The sequence below is a fragment of the Haemaphysalis longicornis genome, unplaced genomic scaffold, assembly GCF_048455015.1.
Source record: "Haemaphysalis longicornis isolate Haplotype H1 unplaced genomic scaffold, Haemaphysalis longicornis Haplotype H1 scaffold_8, whole genome shotgun sequence".
NCBI classification, from domain to species: domain Eukaryota; kingdom Metazoa; phylum Arthropoda; class Arachnida; order Ixodida; family Ixodidae; genus Haemaphysalis; species Haemaphysalis longicornis.
The window spans coordinates 137,236,599-137,249,222 of record NW_027526445.1 but is presented as its reverse complement, the minus strand read 5'-3'; the positions used below and the strand labels follow the sequence as shown (position 1 = coordinate 137,249,222).

General features: G+C 46.4%; 1 protein-coding gene across 1 annotated transcript in view; it reads left to right on the top strand.

Moving 5' to 3' along the window:
* The window catches only part of LOC144148949 (lipase member H-like), a 43,630-nt gene extending 36,388 nt beyond the window's left edge, over positions 1-7,242 (top strand). Inside the window, exons 3-6 of the mRNA XM_077680474.1 lie at positions 35-284; positions 2,248-2,460; positions 6,207-6,465; positions 7,069-7,242. Coding sequence (XP_077536600.1) covers positions 35-284; positions 2,248-2,460; positions 6,207-6,465; positions 7,069-7,078 — 732 coding nt within the window. The 3' untranslated portion in view covers positions 7,079-7,242. The remainder of the gene's footprint in view (positions 1-34; positions 285-2,247; positions 2,461-6,206; positions 6,466-7,068) is intronic.
* The last annotated feature ends 5,382 nt before the right edge of the window (positions 7,243-12,624 follow it).

Here is a 12,624-nt window from a genome sequence, read left to right as displayed (position 1 = left end):
ATGTTGAAAGCTAACACACATCTTTGCCTTACAGCTTAACTGCACCGTTTTGGTTGTGGACTGGGAGAATGGAGCGAATGGAACATGGTCTGACGCCGCAGTGAACACTCCCATGGTCGGCGTTATGATCTCACTCTTTCTTCAGAAGGTTATAAACGAAACGAATTGCGCTATTGACCCAAAAAACGTCACTCTTGTCGGATTTAGTATGGGTGGTCAAGTGATGGGTTTTGTTGGGCGGCATTTCAATAAAACTATGAATACATCCATTGGGCGAATTGCAGGTATGCCAAATCACTTTTCTAATTTTTTAAACATGCTTAGTTTTGAAAAGGAAAGTTGCAGAAGTTTTATGTTTGTGTGGCTTTAGCCCAGGTGTGGGCGCGAGAAAGTGCAGCAACGGGGTGTTCATGGAGGGCAGAACGGGGTGTTGCAAACTGTAGACATGTCAGTGTGAAGCAAGAGCATGGCCACGTTGCGCTATCTAATTTTTGGCAGACAGAGGTTGCAGTGGTGACCAGGATGCGCAAGATTCGAAAAGTCATTTGCGTGTTTCTGTGCGTCAATACACGCCATGCACTCAATATAGTGGTAACTAGGTGACATTTTAGGTTATTTCTGCAACTAATCTGGGCTCATAATTAGTTTTGTTTAGAACGGATTTTGGATCGCTTGTATATGAGCGACAAAATGTTGGCAACGACCTCAGTACTGACGAGAGAGGCGCTTTAGTGTGGTCGCTAAAGTTCGACTACGTCTGGAGACCGTGTGTGCACTGCACCGTGGAAAAACCGGTGGGTGGAGAACGAATTTCACTGCGTAAGCGCTGGTCCTGCTGTGATCTCTTTCGTCTCCCTCTTCGCCGTAGTAATAATGTAGGAGAGCCTTCCGAGGCGCCTTCCCCTTTCCCCATCCCAGTTGTCACTTCACGGAATTACAGCTTCAGGAGGGTTCCCGCTCCTGGTGGCCACGCCGTAGTTGCTGGTGGCGCTGACCATTTAGCGGAGAGATGAGATGCTTACAAATTCTTAATGATTAATAAGTTTATCCTCTGTTGATATTTTAGGGGGGCTTAATGCAAATGCATGCGGGCTGATGAATCATTTGAAATTGTGAGATTGTTACATATTTATATAGGCTAGTATTCAGAACGGGCTATAACACGCTAACAGTCTTCAGTTTTGGTGGCCGTCGACCAGCGATACGTTTTGCAAACTGAGGACAGGTGGTACCAGAAATAACCTCACCTAGATTGTGCTCAAAAACAGCAAATAAATGTTGTATTGGCCACCTTCCCGCGAGTCATAAATAATTATACTTTTCATTATTTACCGTTTTGTGTGAACAATTGAAAGCACTTAGAGCTTGAAGAAATTTCCTGCGTTTGTGAATATTTCCCTAGCCTGAACCGGCACGGCAAAATAACACCAACATCCATAAAAAGAAATCTCTAGTTTATTCCTGGAAAGAAAAAAATAAAAGAACGAGGAAAATAAATATGCGAAAAGCCTGACCGCAAAAAAAAACAAAAAACGAAACCATGGGTTAAATACAAAAATAACAGTTTCTCCGATCCACTGATACGTGGCTTTGCGTAGCGCATAAACCAGACATGTGGTCGCATGCCTCGTGCTGGTTCTTTGCGCTATAAGAAGCCATGGATATCACTGGCAGCAACTATCACAGCCCACCACTACGAATTAATTGTACCAAAGGCATGTAACGCCGCCACTTGCGCCCCCTACTCGGCCGCTCGCTGCCGCTGCCGTTGTCGAACACCCCCCTCTCCCCCCTTCAACGAGAGTTGTCTTCGTGGAACACCAGGTGCATTTGCGCATGTGGTGTGGTCAATGGGGTAACGCGCACGTCGAAGTAATGGGTTCATCACGCTCTCACGCGTCCGCAAGTTATTGCATAAATATTTTCAATGCGGCATGCGGAAGGTCAACTTTTTGTTTACACGATAAAGATATTGTGGATCAGAATACTGAAAACACAGTGCACAACTGCCAGCAAACGAAGTTTCTGAATTCGCGCGTACATGGCTATGCATTTTCATCTCTCGTTTACGCATCTCTGGTCCCCTACTCAAGGGCAAAAAATAGGGAAATAAAAAGTGCCAAGTCTGCTTTAAAAATGTGAAAAATACATGTGAACATCTTGGGTCAAATTAAAGGTTTCCGAAAAGCGCTTTGTTACCTGTTTTAGTACAGCATTTTTTGACATCCTCATTAAAATTTTCCTTAGGTCTTGACCCCGCTGGATATCTGTTTGCAAACACAAACTGTTGTTTGTCAAAGGACGACGCAGACTACGTTGACGTTATCCACACAAATGGCGGAAGTCTAGAACAGTTCAAAATTGGCCTTTACGGTCCTGTCGGAGATGTTGACTTTTACCCGAATGGAGGAAGAACACAAGCCGGATGTCTGGATACTCCCTACGTGTTTGACTTTATGAGTGAGATAATTTTACACTTATAACATCAAAAATTGCGGAAATTTGTCTTTCCCATCTATTGTAAGGCGCGAAAAAAAGAATTGCACTGGCCTGCGTGACGTCTAGAAGAGAAGGGATTTTAATTTTCTTTTGGAAAAATACGAAAATGCTACAACCTTTGCTCAGAGTTTCGGTGTCCTCCCCATTTAGAACAATTCTCAGGAAAAATTTATTTATTTTTTATTTATTTATTTGTATATACTGCCAATCAATGAGGATTATCGCAGTGGGACAGAACAGTCAAAAAGATACGTATGTTTATCAAACAAAGGAAAGTAAATTGAATAGCTTTACAGATCACACTTGCATTTTTTAAGCCCGTGAATACTGAATCACAACAGCAGGCGAACAGGACCGCGTTTGTCATGGAGTAGCAGTGTTAAACAACAAAAAATTCAAAAGAACATGTAAAAACGCGTCAAATATGTAAAAAGTGTAAAAAACATGGCTACGGTAAGCTCAGGAAGTAAGTCAAAACAGACCCTCCCTACTTGATTTTGTTTTCTTTATGCTTATGCTGCATATTGTATTTGTTACATACAAAAAGTTAGTGAACTTGTTCAAAAGTGTTTCGGGCATTCTGAAGTGCACATGCAATGCCGATGGGCTTCCTGAAGGTTGCGGACGCACAATTTTCACTTGAAATGTTTGGGAACTTTAACGGTGTTTGTATGATTTGAACCAAAGGGATTTGCGAATGATATATAAATGAGAAATTTTTGCCAAAGGCCCGATTGAATCACACTGGAAGGAAAATTAGAAGTGTTAAAATAACAAATTTAACGCATTTCGGTCCATAAGAAAGTAATGCTGTGCATTTTATGGCTACACGAGAGCCATCCGGACCGTTAGGGGAGTGTTTACAAGACTGGGACAATAGTTTCAAACTTCTCAGATATATTCAGAAGACCGCCCTGGGGGTATTGGTAGCCCATAAAATTATTCCATTCCTGCTCGGTGAGAATAAAATGCAGAATATATGTATTGATAACAACCGCAGCGACAAACAGACTTTAGTAGAAGATTATGGCTTAGACGCACACGCTCTTGCTTGCGAACGCATGCACGCACGAATGCACATGCATGTACATACGCACGTATAAACATGCACGCACGCACACAAACACACGCATACGCATATGCCCACGCACACGCACGCACAGACACACAAATACATGCACACACAAAGACGCGCTGGCACGCGGGCGTGTGTGTGTAAGCAACAATATTTTAAAAAATCCGTGTTCTCCGTAGCGGCTGTAAGCAGCACGTTTTTATGCACATTTCATTCTCTTCTAGTAGGAAGGAATATATTTTGAAAAGTACTAATAACCCACGGGGACCCTGAGAAGTTATCTGTGGAACCGTACTACTAGTACGAGAACTTATCAACCTTCTTCTGCGAATAGGTTACGTTACATAACGATGTGGACAACTCTGGCGTAGCCATGCATCATGTAAATGAATAGCACTGCTATCTAAATGAACAGAATTTGTTGCATGTGTTTTTGCACTTCCAATCACCCTTCCAGTATTATCCACGGCATAGTCTAAATGCCCTTTTTTTGGTATTCCGCGCGAATTATGTCGGTTCACTTGGAAGAAATTATTCGCCAGATACCAACTTATTTTCGTATTAGCGCAGTTTTTCCTTTTACTGAATACTGTCTGGCCGCCGAGCTTCACTGTACAATCATAAGTAATTTTGACGTTCCAAATTCTTCATAGTAATAAAATCTATTATAGTCGGAAAAATGCAGAAGGTACATAAAAGAGGTCAAAGGGATGGACCACGAAGCACTAAAAAAAATTGCGCAACTGACCCCTAAATGATAATGTCACGTAGCCAAGGACGACGAAGTTCTATTGAAGGAACAAAAATTATAGGAGCCAGCTTGTGCTCTCTTAGTAGCTAAAAAAAATTATCCGCGGCTTATCTCGGCTAACCTTGGAAATTCAAAAGGAACAGCTTCGTTCAGTCTGGATGAATCTTGGTTTCGCTGGTTAACCTTTGGTGTAGTTGTTTTGCCGACCACGGCTAAAAGGCGTTCGGCCCCGTGCAACGCTCACAGAAGGAGGCCCGCCTTGCTCTCATTCACGGCGAACTCGCCGTTCCTCTTCGCCGGGCGCAAGGCGAGTCCTGTAGCCCGAGACGACCCAGCGGCGCATGCGTGGGAGGCGGCGGGGGTGGTCGGCTGGCTAGCAGCTGATTCGCCGCATACGAGGCGGCCACCGCCCCTCGCTGAGCAGAACGACTGAAAACGGGGCCTTGCGCCCAGCGCCGAAAGCGGGCCCGGTGACTCACGTGATGCGCTTCAATGGGTGTGTCCCAGGGGGCGGCACTGGATGATACGGGTGGCGTGTTTACAACTGGTTTTTACTTAAAAACTTCAGAAACAGTGAGCCCACTCAACCACTTTTAAAGAAAAGCCCTAGTGTAGTGTCCTCACCGATGCGTTGCACCTCAGCAGGAAAGCCAACTTTCTTTGAAGATAATGATGAATGATCGTGGTTTAAGTGAAAAAAAAAAAAGAAACGTTTTCAGTGACCTGAGTCAAACCTGGCTGCCTCGCGTTATGAGGGCTATCCATGTGCTGCATTTCGTCATGGTGGAAGCGAACGCCAAGTAGCAGGTACCGATTCTTTCCGTACCCCTCAAAGTCAAACGTTAGGCCTTTGGCCTGCACACCCGAGAGCTGCTTTGGGTACCTAGACAAGTAGTGCGTACATCCAGAGTGGCACATACTCGCGGTGTGAGATTGGCCAACCAAAGAATCGATCACCAGATACTTTCGTGTTCATCCATCGTCCTCGTTAGACTGGGCGGGGTGCATCATTGTTTTACAGTAGTCATCCTATATTTCCTAGCATCTCTGCCTCCCATACAATACCTGGATTGTCTGCTAAAATGAAGGTATTTGACATTTTGTCCAGTGCCTTGGAGTTTTCCATGTCTCTTTCCTATTCTTTCGTTTGTAAAAGAATTTGTTCATCAACCTCATGTTATTTTTTTCCGCGAATCCCACCGGTGTATCTCCTCGACTGCTGCGATTGTCTTATCCAAGGTTTCCCCCTGACGTTTCTCCTATTTTCTTTCTACCAACATTCGCGTCAAGGCCTCTTAACAGGATTGTAAACTGCGTTGTTCCAGTCTTCACTGCTGATTCGATGTCCTCGTAAAAACTGTTTACGGCTTCGTCATCGTAGCTAGTTCTTCGCGCATAGGCTTCTACTACCTTTAATCTGTGTCGCTTGTTTAGCTTTATCCCAACGACTGAGAATTTTTCGGTACTGCTGAAGAATTCGTCCCCGTTCCTTGTCGTTTCTCTGTGGAATAAGTATAAAATGTGCTCCATATTTCATTGATAACAGACTATTGCCACAAAAAAAAAGCTGTGCGAAGCCTTCTCCGAGTATTGTAACTTCACTTAACTCCGCAATATCCTACTCTATGTCCGAGAGCTCCTCCATCTTAGCATCCCTCGCTAAACGGAATTCGCGTGTTGAATGTTGCCAGGTCTTTTGTGTAAAAGAAGTTATCACCTCCATAAAGCCACTTACCTTTGCCCTGCTAGTGGGAGTCATGGGACCACATGCACGTAGGTTGGGTCTGAATGTCAGGACAGCGGCTGTGTTTCTCGCAAAAAAAGCTTAAAACAGCTGTGTAGATGCTTCGCCATTCTAATTTTATCTACAATTTGTTTCAGAAACATTTACATGCAGCCACTACCGGGCACCGAATCTATTTATTGAATCTCTGAACCGTACTAGAAACTGCTCGTTTGTGTCCTATGGCTGTCCCAACTGGACATCGTATGAGGACAAGAGTTGCTTTGTAAACTACAACATCTCAAACATGGGCGAAATGGGTTATTATAGCAAAGAAGCCACAGGCCGTGGTCAGCAGTACTTGTACACCAATGACAGCTCGCCTTATTGTCTCGGAAACACCACTGACCGTCCTAGGTAAGTAATCTAAGGAATACATAAATACTGTTTTGTGGGCGTTAGCAGTTCTTTTTCTTGCGCTTAGCATTTCGCATGATTGTTATGCCTGGCGCGTATGCAGTTCATCCCATCGCCATCGGTTCTTGTTTAAGAATGTTTATTTGGAGCCGCGATTTGCGAAATAAAGCCGCGGTGAATGTACTACATTATGTTACCCAAAGAAGCGTGTTTTCTATTTGGTAAACATTCTCATTAGGTTTTAAAGTACTTTGCTGTTATTTTACTCTTGTGAGAAACATTAGCTCTGTAGTTACAAATCTCAATCTACTATTCCTAATATGGCAATGCAGGGATTCAGGTTGCATTTTAATTTCTCGTTGGTTAAATTATAATGCAGGTACGTATGTTTGCAGAAACAATTACGAACCTTTTGCTTAATTATTGCCATATTACAAGGGCCGAATGCTTCTAAACCGTGCTTTTGTGGAATACTTTTGAAAAAAAAAAAAAAACGTGGTGACTGAACACGCTGTTATTTTTTAAGCCTTTGCGCGGAAAAGCTGACTAAAAACTTGCGGGTGAATGGACGCTGAAACTGAATTTTTTTTGTTTCAATTTCAGGAAAGGATAAAATGACACCAGCGCGGCATTGATCCACCAACACCTCTCGAAAGCTCGTCTGCATAACCAACTGTAAAATAGGCGGAGAAAGTGACCCGGCATAGGCCATATAAACAAAACGCTGCCGGGCTTATGGATTTGTTGGGGTTCAAATGTCTCTGACGGCTTTTATGGATTTTATACAAGGAAATCTGCAGAAACTGTCAGAAAACTATAATAAAATATCAAGTTTCTTTCCTTTTGAAATACACGATATATTAAAATTGTGAATTGGAACTCACTATGCGCACAGTTTTACTCTACAGATTAACAAAGCGACAGCGAACAATATAAAAAAAATCATTAAATGGGGCACGAAAATTGCGTCTAAAACTATGACACGTAACAGAGCTTCTTCATCACAGTGGAAAATGTTTGAACGTAACTGCTGTATTGACTGTTGATGAGCTCGAAGAGCTAAATTTACACCCAGAAAGAGAGAGCGGCCGGAATAAGGTTATAAAAAACCTAACCTGTACAGGAAAAGCTGAGGGCACACCAATTTTTTTATAAGTCCGCCTGAAGTGCATGCTTAAACTTTGACGAAAGAGTTGTAACTTATTGACTAGTTGTCACCCTGTGCTTGACTGGCCGGGGAGAACTTTTGCACGGTCCGGCACGCTCAAAAGTGTCGCTTCATACGCGAAGTAGCGTAGAAAAGTAACTTTAAAGGGTACATCGGTGTGGGATTTTCTTTTTATTTACAAAATAATTAGCTGGCCTCAAAGTCCGTCAGAGATGACTCATTGTTTTTCCCAAATAAGCAAACTATTCTGTTATGGCGGCTTTTCTTATCCGACCATTTCGATATTGGTTATAATCCGAAAGTCATAAGTGTCCATTGTGCAATATGTCGTCGTGCTTGTAGTTTCCGGGTCAAGGTAACGACCATCGCGGCAAGCGGTGGTCATTTCCTTAACAGAATAAAACAAAATGAAACTTGTGTTAATAAAAACACACGTGCTACTTAGACGGATTTCAAACCCAGGTCTCCACAGTATCAGCCGTATTTTCTACCAGTGTACTATCTCCGCACCTTGCCAGCAGTAAAACAAAAATTGTTTACTTTTTTGTGGCACATACCCACTAGGGGGATAGGTCAGGAACCGGCAGTTTTATGGGCTCTTTAAAAAAAAAAACCCGTTTTTTAATTTACCAAATTTTCATACGTACCAGTGCTGCGAATATTATCTCAATCCATATCCAAAAGGCTAGTCCTGGATCCATACACAAAAATTGCATTTTTGTCTCAATGGTAACACAGCACTGTGCGAAAACACTATGTACAGGTCCGCGCAGAAATAAACGGAGCACGGGAGCGGTGGCCGAACTGCATCGCTGCGCCGCGTATGGGCGCCGACGGGAACCACGGAGCGCCGGTCACGACCGGACTGGAGGAGCGGCGAACGTGCACTTTCGTACGGCCTGCGCACCGAACAAGGAAACGATACAGCAGCTTCTTGACAGAGTGAAGGCGCTTCGAACCAACCCTCTACCCTCCCAACCCTTTATTTTCTTAGTCGACGCATCGCCTCTGGCCGAGCGAGCCGACAACACTAGCCGCACGTGTTTTGGATCTGCCGCGGAATATCACCTGTACCAATGAATCCCTTCGCTGCTATATCTCACCAAAAAGAAGACTCGTTGTGCACTTCAGTTGTATGATTAAGAGTTTTAGCTGTATGTTTTTGACAGTGCGCTCGCTGCCAGCGGTCCGCTCAGCCCGACCGTAGCGTGAGCAGCAGAAACACGTTTAGCTAAGCAATAACCGTATCTCCCTCGGCGGGAAATCATTCGCGTCACTGGTCGTGCCCTGTGCGCGTGCAAACCTAGGCATCATCCGAGAGGAAAAATAAGAAGTGATATTTCAGTGACGGAAAATGCCGCGTTTATTGCCTGCCTCACCATTTTCATATAATACAGTCGCTGATAACATATGAAGGCTTCGCATATTTTTCTTCATGTGCCCCGCGTTGAAATGTTTCTTTCAATTTTTTGATTAGGCGCTTCCGAGTGATAATGTTAGGCTGTTTGACCCTATTAGACCAAAAATGCAGAATTGGGGAAGGTGTCGCCTATTTTAATGACGAACATGTAAATTTACACGGACAGGTATCACGTGTTGCCACGGCAAGGCTAGGGCAGTGGCAAATGCGCTCGCGCCGCCGCTCTACCACGCCCGTGCTGTAGGTCAACCGGCGAGGATTGGTCCGCAGCGCCACGAACTAGCGGCGGTGAAAGGTGGGAACTATACCAGAAGCGCAGGCCGTATGAAAGTGCGCGTCCGCCGCTCCTCCAGCCCCAACGTGTCCAGCCCGGCCGTGAATATATACATAAACAGACGCGCCCCCCGGGGGTGAAAAAACACAAAAGTAAACCGAAACTGAATATAACATACTCCCTCCCTTATATTCAGTGATTAGTTGTTAGTAAGTGTTAGAAACCCCTAGCATGCACTGTACATATTTACACGCTGTATACAAATACATATTTACACTCTACATACACACTGTGCTATACACACAGACAACTAGTGCGTCTGATAGTCTGAGCCAGGCCGGTGGCCGGCGCTCTCGGGACGTTTGATGAGGACGCTGCATGGCCGGAGAGGCTAGTGAGCTCGTAGAGCTCTGTAGTACGCCAGGAGACCGCGGTTGCGGCCCAGGAGAAGGCGGCTGCTGCACGGCAGGCTCCGGAACAGGCAGCTGCGGATCAGGAGCAGGCGACTGCGGGACGGCAGGCTGCAGTACGCCAGTGGGCGGCGGCTGCGACCCGGGAGAGGGCGGCGGCGGCAGGGCAGGCTGCGGCACTCGAACCTGAAGCTGCGGCGCAGGTATCTCCGAACGTTGATATGGTGGACTCGTCCCCCTCTCGGGAACCCGGGACAGCTTGGAGGCGTTCCATGTGCGGCCATCTGCAAGTCGGAAAGAGGCAGGTCCCCTCTTCTCCAACACTTCAGTTGGCGAGGAAAAGGAGCGATCCCCCTTGAAGCGAACGGTCGGCTTCTTGAATCGAACGAAATCGCCCACAGCTATCTTCGGCTCCTTAGCAGCTCTCCTCCGGTCCGTGTACTCCTTGCTGCTTTGTTGTTGAAGCCGGACCCTTTGGCGCAGTCGCGCCAGTTCCTTTGCTGGGTCCTTTGCAAACGCTGGTGCCAAATACCCCACAACATCCAATCTGGTTCGGGGCATTCGCCCATGCAGCAGAACTGCTGGGGCAACCCCAGAGGTAGCCTGTAGAGTACAGCGGTAAATAGCGAGGTAGTCCGTGACTGCTTGTCGGATAGGTCGCCTTTCGAGGAATGAAACTTGGATGAAGTTCTTCAAAGTTCGATTGAACCTCTCGACTTGCCCATTCGCCTGGGGGTAGTATACAGACGAATGCGACAGCTTGATGGCTCGGTTTTTAGAAAGGTGATAAATTCACGCGAAGTGAACTGCGGCCCATTGTTGCAAACAAACTCCTCCGGGTATCATTCACGGGCAAAAACACTGGTTAAGAAGTCTTTCACAGTGCTTGTGGCCACTTCGCTGCAGAAATATATCTCTGGCCATTTGGAACGGTAATCGACAAACGTTATAGCAAATCGGCTATTGTGAGGTGCATGTTCCAATGGGCCAACAATGTCTAGGCCCAGTTTCTGCCACGGCCTTTCAGGCCAGTCAACAGGCTGCAATGGCGCTGGCTATGTTTTGGCGGACTTATCTGCCTCCAGGCAGATGTGGCAGTTTTTCACAGCAGATTCAGCTTGCTTGTCCATTCGTGGCCACCAGAACAGCTCACGAAGTCGCGCCTTTGTGCGCGTGATGCCCGGATGTGTCTCGTGGGCGACGGCGATGAACTGAGCCGTGAGTGAGGACGGAACAACGAGGCGCTCTGCGCGCAGTAGAAGGTCATCAACAACAGAAAGTTCTTCGCGCACAGAGTAGAGAGGTTTTGCCTCCTCTGGTACGGACGTTTGTGGTGGTCAAGAACCAAGCACGAACGACTTGACAGTTTGCAGATAGCCATCTTTGAGGACGGCTTGCTTGAAGTCTTCCTTTGTCACGCAAGACGGCTCGACCAACGACACAATTTCTTCTTCCTTGGCCAGCTCTGCCTCCGCCGTGGGAGCTGGCAGCCGAGAAAGAGCATCTGCCACCGTGTTGGTTGACCCCTTGCGGTACTCGACAGTGAAATTGTAACATAGGAGTCGTGCACTCCAGCGTGCAATTCGCAGTGGCCTTCTTCCACTTCCTTGAGACGACAGCAACGATACCAACGCCTGATGGTCCGTTCGAATCTTGAAATGGCGACCCCCAAAGGTAAGTGTGTCATCGTTCGCACGCCCAAATGCATGCCAATGCTTCGCGTTCGCCGACCGAGTACTTTCTTTCCGCTGATGACAAGGTACGAGACGCGAAAGCAACTGTGCGGAGCTCGTGGCCATTTTGCTGCTGCAGGACGGCTCCCAGCTTACAGTAGGAAGCGTCGGTCGACACGATGACTGGAAGTGTGGGATCGAACATGTGTCGAACTGTACTTGAAGAGAGCATTTTCTTGACCCTCCGAAAACTGCCGTCTGCCTCGGCTGACCATATGAATGGCTCATTCTTGGAAAGCAGGACGCGCATAGGCTCGACCACCTGGGCCAAGCTTGGAACGAACTTGGAATAGTATTCTACCAGACCCAGGAATGAACGAAGGGCGGCAACGTCTGTTGGCACTGGAGTGTTAACTACCGAGTCAACTTTCTCTGGAAGCGGCGAGATGCCTTGCGCCGTGACCTTATGACCTAGGAAAGAAAGTTCTGGAACGTCGAAGAGGCATTTGTGGTTCAATTTCAGGCCTACATCCTTGACTTTCTGCAAGACCGTTGTTAGGTTCGAAAGATGTTCTTCTGCAGTTTTGCCAAAGACTATCACATCATCAATGTAGAACAAAACACCAGGGCAGCCATCAAGAGTTATGGCCATCATCTTCTGAAATGCCGCTGGCGCAGAAACTAACCCAAAACAAACTGTTTTGAACCGAAAAAGCCCTTCATGTGTGATGAAGGCTGTCAGGTCCCTGCTGTCAGGGTGCAAAAGAACCTGATGGTAGGAAGAAGCCAAGTCAAGCTTTGAGAAGTGTGTCGCGCCTACCAAGGCATGAAGAAGTTCCTCTGTATGAGGCAACGGGAAGCTATCTGGTACAATAGCCTTGTTAGGCTCCCGAAGGTCTCAACACAAATCCTGAAGCTGCCATCTTTCTTGTCAACGACAACAATGGGCGAAACCCATTCAGAAGCATCGACCCGTTCGATGATGTGAAGGCTCAACAACCTGTGAAGTTCATTTGACACTGGTTCCCGAAGTGAATATGGAAGACGGCGAAGCTTCGAAGATACCGGTTGCACGCCTTGCCGAATCTTGACACGATGCGGGAACCGCTTAGCAAGGCTCAACTCAGGGCGGAAAAGTGAACCGAAGTCGTGTGCCAAGGCTGGCGGAAGGTTTGCTTGCCTGGTTTGCTCTATTGACTGCGTTGGAATGTGAG